This window comes from Lontra canadensis, unplaced genomic scaffold (assembly GCF_010015895.1).
Source record: "Lontra canadensis isolate GAN:19392208 unplaced genomic scaffold, GSC_riverotter_1.0 scaffold26, whole genome shotgun sequence".
Classification (NCBI taxonomy): Eukaryota; Metazoa; Chordata; class Mammalia; order Carnivora; family Mustelidae; genus Lontra; species Lontra canadensis.
This window is the reverse complement of record NW_022631020.1, coordinates 18428700-18442881: the sequence shown is the minus strand read 5'-3', so window position 1 is coordinate 18442881 and position 14182 is coordinate 18428700. Positions and strand designations below refer to the sequence as shown.

The 14182-nt window shown below is 42.5% G+C and overlaps 1 protein-coding gene across 2 annotated transcripts in view; it reads left to right on the top strand.

The window, feature by feature from the left end:
• The first annotated feature begins 449 nt into the window (after positions 1-449).
• Positions 450-14182, top strand: part of SLAIN1 (SLAIN motif family member 1) — a 57803-nt gene continuing 44070 nt past the window's right edge. The window contains exon 1 of one of the 2 annotated variants that reach the window (XM_032864187.1): positions 450-1297. In XM_032864187.1, coding sequence (XP_032720078.1) covers positions 681-1297 — 617 coding nt within the window. In that variant the 5' untranslated portion in view covers positions 450-680. The remainder of the gene's footprint in view (positions 1298-14182) is intronic. The other variant, XM_032864188.1, reaches the window with a different exon arrangement.

The following is a 14182-nucleotide window of genomic DNA, read 5'->3' as shown; positions in this document are numbered from 1 at the left end:
TTAGTGGATTAATAGCATGGTCTCCAAGTCTTTCTGTTCCACTTTCTCATTTTCCAGCCCTTAGGATAACGTTCTGGTTCCTCAGCCAGTGGCTAGTGGCTAAGGTCATTGAGCACAAGCTCCTGGACCATAGCAAACGAGAGGGCGCGGCGTGCACTCCTCCAGGGCAGACACCTGCAGCGGCTTTTTTGGAACAGGCTCTGAGAGCAGCACAGTTTACTCTCCCCGCAGCTGCGGAAGCGCCTGTGGCGGGAAAGTTCAGGCCAGGTCCAATCAGGCACCTAGGGCTAGGTAGCGCGGGCGGCGGCCCCAGGACCCAAACCTCCGCTGCCTGCCCCGCCCTCTCGAGTTCCTCTTTCCCCGCGGCAGGTCCTCCATCGGCCCCGCCCACCCGGCATCGCCCCGCCCCGCCCCGGGGCCGCGGCTAAAACCCGGAGCCGCCGCGGCGCCCAGGGGACTGGAGGGACGCTCTGAGCATGTGCAGAGCTGTTTGGCGGCGGCTGCCTGGGCCAGAGGCTGGGGCCCGGTGCTGATGCCAACAGCCGGCTCGGCCTCTGTCCCAGCGTGGTCGGCGCCCCGGGCCCGGGTGGCAGGGAAGGAGCCATAGTCTCTCCGCGGCTGGAGGAGCGGGCGCGGCGGCGCGCACCACCCCGGCGGCCGCGGAGCCTTCGGGGCCCACGATGATGGCGGAGCAGGTGAAATGCGCCTCGGCAGGGGGCGGCTCCGGAGCGGGCTCCGGGCCGGTGGTGAACGCGGAGCTGGAGGTGAAGAAGCTGCAGGAGCTAGTGCGCAAGCTGGAGAAGCAGAACGAGCAGCTGCGGAGCCGGGCGGCCAGCGCGGCCGCCGCCCCGCACCTGCTGCTACTGCCGCCGCCGCCGCCCGCCGCGCCGCCCCCCGCCGGGGCCTGCAGCCCGTTGGGTCCGCGGAGCCCCCCGGCCGCCGCCGCCGCCGCCTCGGGGGGTCTGGGGCTCGGGCTGGCGTTGGGCGGCGGCGGCGGCGGCAGCGGCAGCTCCAGCTCCAGCTCCAGCCCCGCGTTCTCGGGGACCTACTGCCTGCCCAGCCCGGCGCCCTCCCTGCTCTGCAGCCTGGCGCAGCCCCCCGAGGCGCCCTTCGTCTACTTCAAGCCGGCGGCGGGCTTCTTCGGCGCGGGCGGCGGCGGGCCGGAGCCGGGGGGCGCGGGGACGCCGCCGGGGGGAGCCGCCGCGCCGCCCTCGCCGCCCCCCACGCTGCTGGACGAGGTGGAGCCGCTGGACCTGGAGAGCGTAGCCGCCTGGCGGGACGAGGACGACTACACCTGGTATTGCCCGGCTCCGCTCCTTCCCCCGGAACCCCGGCCTCGGAGGCCCCGGGACGGCGGGGAGGGCGTGGGCCGGGGAGGAGACGGGGACCTCGTCCTTGCCCCCGGACGTGGTGGCCTGGCAGGTGCCCAACTGGGCGAGGAGCGGAGGCTTTTCACGGGGGCGGAAACCTGTTTCTCAAAGCTCAGGCTGAGCCAGCTGGGGATGAATGGGTCCCCTCCATCTCCCTGTCTTCTGCTCTGCGCTGATGACTCGGTCCCCAGCTCCCTGTTAGCATTAACTGAAAAATCCGTGCCATCTTTTTGTTACTCAGTCCTGCCTTCCCCCAGTCATTTTTGGGAGTAGCGGGGGATGGGTAGGGGTTGACCTCAGTCTGCGACTGTTCCTGGGCTTTCCTCCCAAACGAACGCGGGGCAGGATTTGCGTGCTCTGCGGTCTCGTCCCGTGGCGTCCCAAGCCGCCCCGTGGTGGGTCTCTCCTTAGAGATTCGTGCTTGCAGTTGGACTTGTGCCGTCGCGTGTCCTCATGCGCTGCATTTTCGTTGATAGCGTCTCGTTTCAAAGACTGACTTGCTTTTTGAAATATGCTGCCCTCACGGGCTTTCCTGTCAGTAATGGTGTCAAAAACGAGGGCTTTTTCCGGGAATGGAGTGGGCAGCATGAAAGTACTGTTACTTAGAAATCAAGGACCTTTCTTTAATTTTTAAAACTGAACCGTTGATTGAAGAAAAGTGAGAAGCAACTTATTTTTTTAGAAACCGTGAGTTGGTTATCAGAAGACTTGTGGTTGGCAGCATCTTTTCATTTGAAATCTGGCTAGCTCTGTTTTCCATCAATGAGTAACTTTGGGGGGGGGGTCTGAGTCCCTTATTTTATTTTTCATGCTGCTTTCTCATGGGGTAAGTCCTTTCATGACTGACTTCTGGTTGGTTCGTTTGCTTTCCTCCATCAAGAGAGGTAGTGGGGACATGGTAAGATGAGTTGAAGCCTCAGAGGAGGTCAGAGTTAAGTTCCTGCAGGGAAAATGAACAGCTTTCACCTTTCCGTAGCTGCGGCATGAAGGACAGTTGTCCTTTTACCTTGGGTCCTTCTACTTCTGACCCTTCCTGTTTTTTGCAAGCTGGGTTTTCCTTACTTTCTCTGTGGTCCTGTTGCATGATCCCACAGAGGGAATGAGACATGGAGAACCCTACCGGTTTTCCCGTTGAGACCTGTGGTGTTCCCTTATACTCTCAGATCTCTCCTTGGTAACGTGCATTAACTAGTTGGCCTGTTTCGGAGAATCAAAATGGATGGAGCTACAATAAAGCATCCTTCTCTTCTTCCTCCTTCGTGCTCCACCTGTGGGCAACTGTGCTGGTTGCTCAAGTTGTAAAGATCAGAACAACTCACCACTCTGCGTAGCTTTGAGCCATTCTTTAGAAAGGACACCTTTGTGTTTGTGGAGCCCAAGCTGTGTTGTAAACTGAGTTTCAACCTGAGCATGGTACTAGAAAGTGCTCTCATGGCGGTTTTTAGGTTATAATCACTATAAGCCCTTATGCTACTTTCAAATTATGTTACCTTGATTTAGGGCTCACTTGGCCTTTTCTGGAGATACGTGGATGGTAGAAGGCAACTTATTTGTATTTTTGATGGGCATCAATCCTATCCATTAAAAATGTTAGCATTTTTAAACCTGTGATATACTTATGATTTTATAAGTGTATTCAATTGGGGTGGTATATACATAGCTAATAGAATTGTAATTTTTTTTTCCATTGAATGGACTTCTACCTATTTAGTTATCATCCAGCTACTGCTAGAATTTTGATATGCAGGCTTTTCATAGTTTATTTTTTGTCAAAATAGTATTGGAATAACTTTGGGGGAAAAATGACCTGCTTAATGGAATTACTCTATTAGCACTTGAGATGGTTTGAAGTGGATGTAAAGTATAGCAGGTTCTACTAATTTCACTCATCAAATATTCAGGGGAGTACATAAATCAATACTCCGACACTTTATGGATGTTTCCACAGTCAAGCGGCACACTGTTTTACAGCATGTCTTTCTCAGAAGAAATTTAGGACTAGAATCCCATGTGGAAAATGGAGGGATAATTACTCTTTGGTGGAATGTAATTAAAACATTTTTAAGGTCACCTGATTTATAGAAAACTTTCTGTCCTGACACCTTATACATTAAAATATTTTTGTATTACATTATCTTGGCCTATTGATGAACAAATAGCAGGCCTGATTCTCCATGTTGAACCTACTTGTTAATGCTGATGATGTTCCTTCATCGCTGTAAACTGTGTACGTCCCTGTCCTGTCGTCTCACAAACAGGGTGTTTTTCATTTGGATTGCCTCATATGTTTGCAGGGAGACAACTTACCTTTATTTCCCCTGTTAGGAAACAGCTCTAGTGGATAATAAGTACCTGATTATTCTAAAAATACTTAAAAATAGTTTTACATTTTCACCGTGGAAGAAAAAAGCCCTCACAGATGTATGAAGTCACAGGAATCTTTCCTCTTGTCCTGAATTCATTACCATGATTCAGAGTTTAACTGTTAACATTCTGCAGATCCTTCAAGATACAAACATAATTATCCAAATCCTTAAATGCACATCAGTTTTTTTAAAACTACCTTTCATTGAACCTATCTTGGACACATTTGTTTCCCTATAACAGCTGCATCATTGTAAAAGTAACCATATTTATTAAGGACCAATGTACTGTTGACTGTCTCCCCTATAATTTTTCATGCATTTTTATCATGATTTCATCCTAATGACTTAAAATTGATATTTGATTATTTAGAACAGTATTTCCCGCAAGGTGTCTTGTCTTCAGGAAAGAAAGTTCACAGATGTAGATGAATCTTTGAATGTTTTAGAAGTTCTTTCATGTAAGTCCCATTTTTTTCTAATAAAATCTTATACTGTAACTCTTCACCTTTTATTAACAACCTGACAATGCTTGGCTCAAGAATTATGTGTAGAAGGAAAACCGTTAATTGTAGAATCAGTATTTGCTTGATGATAGTTCATTAGTTAATGGTCAATCAGGTCTCTTAGGTCTTTTTTCCAATTATTTAACCTACAAGTATCTTCTGTTTATAAAAAAACAAAACTGTGTGAGAAGGATAGTGTGTTCTCCTTTTCATTTTGATGAAAATCTTTGAAATAAAACAGTTGTCTCATTTCTTCAAATATTTATCTCAGTTGATTTTAAATTATTTTTTCTTTAATCTTAGCATAGGGCTGCTAGAAGTAAATGTCTCAGGAAATTAGATTGTGGTTCCAGGACCTTAATTTTTTTTTTTTTTTTTTTTTTTAAAGACTTATTTTAGAGAGAGTGAAAGCACATGAGCCGGGAGAAGAGCAGAGGGAGAATCTCAAGCAGACCCCCTGCTGAGCACAGAGCCCCACTCTGGGCTTGATCCCACAACCCTGAGGTCATGACTTGAGCCAAAATCAAGAGTCAGACGCTTAACTGACTGAGCCACCCAGGTGCCCCCTAGAACCTTAATTCTTAAGTCCAATTGTTATAATCCCATAGTAAACTTCACGTCCTGCTACATGGGTTCTTCAGGGATCGCTACTAATTTGACAGCCTTAGCTCTCCAGAAAAACATAGGCTAGAAGGGGGAGGGGCCTCTGAATTTCAGGAGCAAATTAAGCTCCAAGGATGGTGACTTTGATGCATACTTGGAACATGTGCCTGGATGATTTGCCAGTGTGTATGGAAGGACGTTTTCAAAATCACTGTCCCATGTCACCAAGCTGAGAAGCAGCAGGGTATCAGGAAAAGAGAGCGGATTGGTGTGAAGTGGCCAGAGGAGCAGTAAGTTGTTAACTTCACTCTAGACCTTTCCATGACCTATTTCAGCTCCCCTATTTCCTGACTGAGGGACTGAAGTGTGCGGTGAAATGACTTAAAAAGCTCCTCCAGTTATTTACTGAAAGGTTAAAACCACAGTTCAGGTGGTTGAGACCGATTCCAAAGTGTGTACAGCATGGCTGTTCTTCCCGAGCTTGGTTGTGACCATCAGCATGTCATAAGGTCAGCTTAGTGGCTTGACTGGCATTTCTTCTTTAAAAAATGAAGAGCAGTAGAATATAAAATCAGAAGGCAGCATATCTTGTGATACAAATTTGTATCGATTGAACTTGTTTCAGTTTTACATGTGTGTGCCCTGGGCCGAAATAGTAAATATATTTGTGCGTTAAGGTCACAGTTAGAAAAACTCCATTTTACACCATTTGAAAGCAAAATGGTGTTGAAGAAAGCAGGTAGAAAAGCCCAGCTCTCTGAAGAGAGGGTAGCACCAGGGAAAGTCAGGTCTTGCGCACCTCAGTCAGGAAGAGAAGTCTATATTCAGAAAATGTCAAGATAATGATATCCCAGCTAACAGAAAATACAGTCCTGTAGGGCCTTTATTTTAGTGGAGTGGCAATTAGAAGAATATTGAAACTTATGTAAAAGGGACGTGGCAGAGATTTTAAAGTTGCCCAATGGAAAGGACAGGAAAAAAGTCATAATTATAAAAGGGGGAAAGAGGGCTATGTACAAATCATGGAAAATTTAATGAACGAGCTATTCATTTTTCGAGTGTAACACCACGACCCTAGACAGCTGGCTAAAATCCTTGCCAATTCTCCATCAAAGCTGCTGAACACCTTGTACTGTCCATATGGCACAGCTGAATTAGACCACCTGAACTGGTCTTTTTTTTTTCCCCCCATAATTGATTTTCAGTGAAAAGACCAGAGGGTGCTTCACTTTCTGACAATGCTAATTGAAAACCGCAGTGTTTTCTAGAGGCAAACGGAGTCGAGTGAAGTGGGTGCTGAGGTTTTTGAAACCCTGCAGTGAGACACCAAAATAGAATCCAGCTCTAACTGTGGAGGGACAGGGGTAGAGTCTGCTGTAGGGCAATTCCGTAACTCCCATTGGGCTTCGTGTGTCCTTTTAATAGCTTAGTGGTGGTGAATTTGCTTTGCGGTGGCTGCTGAGTGTGGCTCTAGTGGACGCTGGTGAATCAGGCGCTTCAGTTCCCCTGAAGATTGATTGATTGCCTATCAGTGCTGATGCTTCAGCTTTCCTTAAAATGGAACTTGTGATGCTTGAAAGCTCTTAAATTACACGTCTGAAAATTGCCACATATTCCTTCTCAGTGACAGGCATGTAGAACATATGCATATGTTTTGCCGTATCATTTGTTTTTGTGTTATCAGAAGGATGAATTTAGAATCAAACATTTACTTGAGAATAACTGATTTTTTTTTTTTTTTTCCTAGAGAGTTGTAATAGTCCTTTGAAGCACTTAGGTGATTATTCTGATGGCAGGTTTGATGTTGTTCCTGTCCTCCCAGTGTTAGCATGGGAGGTAAGTTAAGTGAGGACATCCAGAATGTAAAATGTATGGAGAAGAGATGCTACGAGAAAGCTAATTGTTTCTAGTCACGTGCCTTTGGAAGGTCTTGATGCAAAGTTAAAATTAGAGTGTGACGTTTTCAAAGATAGCTTTCTTAATATTTGAAGAATTCTCAAGTTTTAGGTGAGGGTTTTTCTTGTATCTTGCTAGATTCTAATATAGTTTCATCAGTGGAACTAGAGAAATTGAAAGAGCAGTTTGTAAGTCACGAGGAGGTATGTGGCATTAATGATGGCAAAATGGAATATTGTAATGACAACAAATAAGGTGATTTTTATGACTTTTTGGAAGATTGGAGACCTTTGGGGCGAATACAGGTTTTACCCTGCTTATCTAATTTTGGTGTTATGTCACGCTCAAGGAGTTTGTAGCTCTGTGGTCTCCATCTTCCTGTTGCTTTCTTTAGGTCCAGCTCTAGGCCTCCCCATAGAAATAGTAGGCTCAGAGCTCTCCTGGGTACGTTGTTTGGAGACTGACTCTGAAAATGATCCGTTGTCTTCACGCTTTGCACAGTGCTTCTAAAGTTTATCAAAGTAATGCAATAAACAGGATGTAAACAGCAAGGCTTTTTACAGAAAGCAGGAGCCCTCTATCCCTCGGACCTCTGAGTCCTCCGCACAGGCTTCACTTCTCATGTGGTTGTTGCTTTTGCTCTTTATTTCTGAGCAGTCATTTGTACTATATGATCTTAGACGTCTGTAGACCTGTTTTGGAAGATGAAGACTAAGCTCTCTTCTCACCCCCACACCACCATGTCATCTTTCCCTTCTCATAATGGTTTTCATTATTTTTGTGTTAAATGCTATGTAACACTTGTATTATGACTATAGTGGTTATTAACTGAGCCCTGTTAATTGTTTGTTACTTTCCTCTCATCCCTTTTTTCCTCCAAGAGTTACTAATGACCTCTTTTCCCCCTTCAATTTCTTTAATCCCTATTATTAATTACTTTTTCAAATACTCTCCTGGAGCCATAAATTCCTTGATAAGGTCATACATACTTGACAGTCTTTTAAATCTGTTTTTAACAATTTACTTTGTAATGCCATCCCTTCTGGAACTTTTAAGCCCCTTGCTCCGGTCTTTACTGTTTGCTTCTTAGGCTGCACGCACAGTGCTGCGTTAATGGGAATTTCTTCGGTTTCTTGCTTATGCAGGACCTCCCATTTTTAAAATTCTTTGTCTTCATATATTTTGTTTAATCTACTGGGGAGGGCACAGCCTCCAGTAGTTTTCTGAGAAAGGGCATTATTATGAGAAGTACACTGTGAAATTCTGCTTATTTAAAAATGTCTTTATTCTAGCCTCATGAAAGATTCATAGTTGGGCTGGGTATAAAAAGCCTAAGTCACTTTCTCATATGTTTGAAGCATTGTTTCATTTTGTTCTAATTTTTATTAGGTTTTAGATATTGAAGTGCACTGTGGTTTGGATATCTAATCCTTGACCTCTTTTTTAGTGTTTTTTATCCCTAGTTTTCTAAAATACCATGTTGTATCTTGGTATGGGCCTCTCTTATTTGTGGTATTGGACATTTATGGGTGTTCTCACTTTAGAATTCAATGGCCTGCCTTCAATTCTCAAAATTTTCTACCCCCTCCCTTTTTAAAATAATCTTCTCTCCATGTGTGTGGGCATATATATATATATATATATATATATATATATATATATATATTTGTGTTTTAGAAGTTGTAATAATCAGATGTAGGCCCACCTGATGCAGTCATTTAATTTTTTTTTGTCTTCTTTCATTGTAAATCTTTGTTTTGCATCTGAGAGACTGCTTCAACTTGATCTTTCAAACTCACTTACTGAATTTTTTGTATATGCTAAAAGTCTCATTTTCCAAGAATGAAGAATCTTTCTTTTTTAATATCTTATTATTTTGTGAATGTAACTTTTTCTCTCAGATGATACCAGTTATGGTTATCTTAGATTTTTTCATCAGTTCTCTCTGTTGTTTTCTCAGTTCTCCTTTCCCTCTACTTTTGGTCTCAGCTTTCAATTTAAAAGGAATATTCTAAGTTTCTGGTGTTACTGATTTCTGTTTGCACCAAAGAGGGGGACATTGAAGTTGATCTAAAGCTCTGAGTGGGTAGAGCTCTTCACCAAGTGATTGGGTGGGTAGCCAGTTCAGCTTTCAGGATGTCTCAGTCTTCTCTTGGGTTCATCTGTCTCTGGACACAACTTTCTGTACTCCTGGGAAATAAGAGTAACACAGTCAGTTCTAGGAATAGTAAAGGGAAAATGGGACTAAAGTTTGAGCCAGTCAACATGGAGGCGCTCATTTCACCTCTCTGGTTCAGTAAAGTACTTCATCCCTCCTTCAGCTGAGTTTGTGCCTGAAGTCAGAGCTTCTGGGCCATCCTCTGGTCTTGGGTCGTGGTGGGGAAGAGGTGGTGGGGGCGAGTGCTGCTTTTGAATATGCTATGAGTCTGTGGTCCAATGAAGGAACTATAGTACATAGACCCTAATGGATAAAGGAAATCTTCAGAGTTCCCCTATAAGCAAAAACAATGAAACAAAACCCCGTAAAAAACTACCAGAAAAAAATCCAACTCGTAGGAGTACCTAAAATCCTGAGGCAGCCTGGTTGGTGGAAACTTTGTAATAGAAGATAAGAGCAGTTCTTATGATGCTAGAGGTAATGAGCAGAACAGTGCTTCAAGCAGTGGCTTCTTGGGGCAGTGAGAGGGGTTTGAGAACAAGCAGAGACTCCGGCAGTGGCATGAATTTGTGTGTGTATAAAACAGTAGGGATAACTTATTAAAGAAGTCTAAAGATAAGTTCCATTCTCTCTCTCTTAAAAAAAAAAAAAGCTAAATAAGAAAAAAGGGGCACCTGGGGGCTCAGTCAGTTAAGCATCCAACTCTTGATTATGGCTCAGGTCGTGATCTCAGGATCTGAGATCGAGCCCTGTGTTGGGCTCTGCACTGGGCATGGAGCCTGCTTAAGATTCTCTCTCTCCCTGCAATCTCTCTCTCCCCAACCTCTTAAAAAAAAAATTAAATTTCCATAGTTTGACTAGTTTAGTGGCCCGTTTATGTCAGGGCTGTGGCACCTGCTTCTTGTTTCACCTGAATTCCATTCCCCTAGAAAGGCTACTCAAGTCTCGAGAACACTGAAGGACAGAAAATAATTGCTTTCATGATATCTTTTTTTAAAGCTTTATTGAGGTATAAGTGAAGTATAAGCTGCATATATTAAAATGTACTATTTGATAGGTTTTGACATATATATATAAATATGTGTATATATATATATATATACATATATATATACCTATAAAACCATCACTAGAGTCAAGAGAATGAACCAGATCTTAATGCCCCAGGTTTTCTTGTGGCCCTTTGCATTTCCTCTCTCCTGCTCCCGCTTACTTCCCATCAAGGCACCCAACCACTGGTCTGCTCTCCCCGCCAGTCTAGATTAGTTTGCTTTCTATACTTTCATATCTATGAAATTATATAGTATGTGCTGTTTCTTCATTTGTTTTTTGGTCTGGCTGCTTAGGATCAAGAGTTATTTTAAAATTCTTCTGTGTTACGTGAAACAATAGTTCATTCCTTTTTATTGGGAGAACTATTGTATGCATGTAACAATGTTGTTTTTTTTTTTATCCATTCATCTTTTAATGAACGTTTGGGCCGTTTTCAAGTTTTGGCTATTACAAATAAGTCTTTGTGTGGACACGTGCATTCATATCTTTTGGATAAATACTCAATGGCTCTTGAGAGGCTGGAACAGGAATAGGTGTATGTTAACTCTTTAGGAAGCTGCCAGAATCTTTCCCAAAGTGCTTAGGCTGTTTCCTTTTTCTGCCAGCACCGAATGGGAATTTCAGTTGTGCTCGTCGTGCTTGCCGTGGTCAGGCTTTTTAATTTTAGCCATTCTAATAGTTGCATAGTAGTACTTCAGAGTGGTTCTACTTTGCATTTACCTCATGACAAATGATGAGCATATTTTCTATATGCTGTTCATTCATAGATTTTCTTTGTTGAAATGTCTCTTTTAATCTTTTGTCCATTTTTAAAAATTGGGTTTATTATTGAGTATACAGTTTTTACATCTACGTACAAGTTTTTTTTTTTATCATATGTGATTTGCAAATATTTTTACCCACTCTGTGGTTTATCATTTAGTCTTCTATTAGTGTCTTTCAACGAGTAAAGTTGTAATTTTAGTGAAGTCGAATTGATAAATTTTTTTTTTCTTTTATGGATCATATTTTTCCATATAAGAAATTCTATGTAAGAAATATTTGCCAACCCAAGGACACAAAGACTTTTCTTATGGTTTCTTTTAAAAATTTTATAGCTCCAGGTTTGACATTTTTATATCTCTGTTTTGAGTTAACTTTGGGTATTGTGTAATGTATGGCTCAAAATTTATTTTTTGTATATAGAATTAAATGCAGTCATTTAATTCTGTATATTAATTCCTGTCCTCCCAGTGTTAGCATGGGAGGTCAAGTCATTGAGCACTCCCATGGGGTGCTTTGGGGGTGCCATAGTGGAATTGAGTGGTTGTGACGTTTGTTTCAGCATGATTTGCTCAAAAGGCTATCTTTTCTTCATTGAATTGTCTTTATACTTCGCCAAGAATCAGTTTTCCATATGTGTGCAGTCTGGACCATCTTGTTTCCCCATTGATCTGTTTGTCTTCATGTCCTCCTCACTTGTCTTCACTGCTGTAGGTTTGTCATGTGTCCCACTCACCGGTAGCTCTCCAACTTCATTGTTTTTTTCAAGGTTGTTTCGACTGTTCTAGGATCTTTACGTTTCCATATGAATCTCAGAATCAGCTTTCAAATTTCTTCAAGAAGCTTACTGAACTTTTGGGATTTTATTAAATGGATACATTTAAGGATAATTGACATCTTAATATTCAGTCTTCTGATCTGTGAACATGGTCTGTCTTCCCATTTATATCTTTAATTTCTCTCAGAGTGTTTTGTAGTTTTTAGCATATGGGGCTTGACATCCTTTATCAGATTTATCCTTAGGCGTCTTATGGTTTTGGTGTAAATGGGAAGTGAAATTTCAACAATACTGATTGTCCCTAGCATAGACATGCTAGAGTCTTTTTTCCTAAACTCCATCGTTAGTTCAAGTATCTTTTTTGTAGGTTCCTCAGATTTTTTACAGAGATGATCATGTCATCTCTGAATAAAGATAGATTGACTACTTATGTCCAGTCTAAATGTTTTAATTTATTGTGTGATTGCACTAGCTAGAACCTCTCGTCCTTGTTTTGCTCCTGATGTTAGAGGAAGAGCATTTAGCCTTTCACTGTTGAGAATGCTGCTTTTGTACATACCTTTAATCAGAAAGTGTTTCCTTCTTAATTTGCTGAGAGTTGTTTTGTTTTGTTTTGTTTGTTTGTTTGAATCAGGGATGGATGTCAGATGCTTTTTTGTTTTTGAGATGATCGTGCCTTTTCTATGGTCAGCTACACTGAATGTTAAACCAACCTTTCATTCCTGGGATAAACCCCACTTTGTAACAATGAAGTATCCCTTTTATATGTGGTTGGACTCAATTTGCTAAAATATCCAGATTTTTGCTTCTGTGCTCATGAGGGATATTGGTCTTCAATTTATTTTCTCTGTGGTATTTGGTAGAATTCAGCAGTGAAACCTTCTGGGCCTAGGCTTTTCATTGTGGGTATTACAATATACGTGCATGTGTTGTAGGCAAGCATATAAATGGGTCTTTTGTGACAACTTTAAACATGAGAAACTTGCCAATGTGCCCATCAGAATATTTCCCATTAGTTTTTAGTGGCTAGAATTGTATCCAGAGCTTGTGCCTAAGCCAGTGATGGGGCAAACAGGAAGGCCGCAGTGCCTCAGATTGGCTTAGCCCGGTGCGTCCATTTCCAGGTGAGGTCTCCAGACAGCAGTACGAGCATCACCTGGAAACTTTTCAGACAGTCATGTTCTTTGACCACAGTCCAAACCTTCTGAATCAGGTAGATTAGACCTGCCTGCAGTCGAGTGTTAGCAATTTGTGTTTTAACAGCCCAATAAGAGATTTCGATGCACCGGAGCTTGAGAACAGCTGACTTAGGCTAGCCTGAACTTGGGGAATTAGAGTGAGCTACGTGTCACTGGACTCTTCAGGGGTCTTTTAGCAAGGGGGGGTGGTGGTGGAAAGGATGGATTTACATAGGTGGGTGTTAATCTTGTCATAGTAGACTGAGGTGTGCCCAGGAATAAGAATTTTCAACTAATCCATATACTCCTGATGAAAGAAGGACCACCGTGGTCCACTGAAGCACTCCTGAATGGATGAAATGGTGTTTTAGAATCTGCACCTGTAACAGGAGTTAACAGACGGTGTCTTGGGGCAAGTTGGCCCTGCTGCATGGTTTGTATGGTTGGTCAGCTAGACATTTTTAAATGACTGAAAAAAAAAAGGCAAAAGACTATTATTTTATGATATTGAAAATTATGGGAAGTTCAAGTTTCAGTGTCTATAAATGGTTTCTAGGAACACAGCCTACTATTCACCTTGCGTACCCTCTGTGGTGCTTTGGGGCTACCATAGTGGGATTGAGTGGTTGTGACAGAGACCGTGTCCTATGAAGCCCAAGTACATACTAGCTGCCCCTTTACAGAAAAAGTTTGCCAACTTCTGATCTGTAAGGATAATTTACTGAATAGTACCATTTCCCAACCGTCTTGGGTAACTGAGAAATTATTTTGACAGGTGGGGGTCCTGACTATGATGGCATGAGCGTGAATAGTGAAGTATGGTATTTCAAGAACATGTACTCGTTAGAATTAGGGTAACTTTGTTTAAAGGAGTGTTACTTTAGTGTGATTTATAATTACAATCCAGCTTCGTAAATAAGTTAATTACTAGAAGCAGTGATTATAATTCTTTCTCTTCCTTTTTTAAGTCAGCTAAAAAGATGAACTTTTTTTGTATAACCCTGTGACTGAAAATATGCTATAGTTTACCTCAGCACCATATGTCAGAGAGAAAATCTTTAACTTAAAGTGCCTCATGGTGGTTATTTTGAATTCTGTGTAATGTTACAGATGATGAAAGCAAATTTTTCCAAAAACGTATCTTTGAAAGCTGTTTGGCTTTTGTGAGAAAGAAGCACATACCACGTTTAGTACAGATTTGAGACAGGGTGGGGGCAGATACCTGATTATTTAAGGATTGAGAGAATCAATGGACTTTCACTAATTTTTAGACTTTTTTTTTTAAAGTACATAAAATTTGTCTAGTTTGTCATGTCATGTTTACATATATTAATTAGCCCAGTTCACGTAACATTGTGCTACCAGAGAAAGAGATGAAAGTGTTCATTTCTACAAACAAGTGAGGTAGTCAGGTCATCATGGTGTCTGTTCAGGACATCATGGTGTCCGTTCCAGGCTAGTTCAGTAGCAAAAGCCTCTGATCTCAGACTCTGAGACATAGTTTCTCATAGTGTT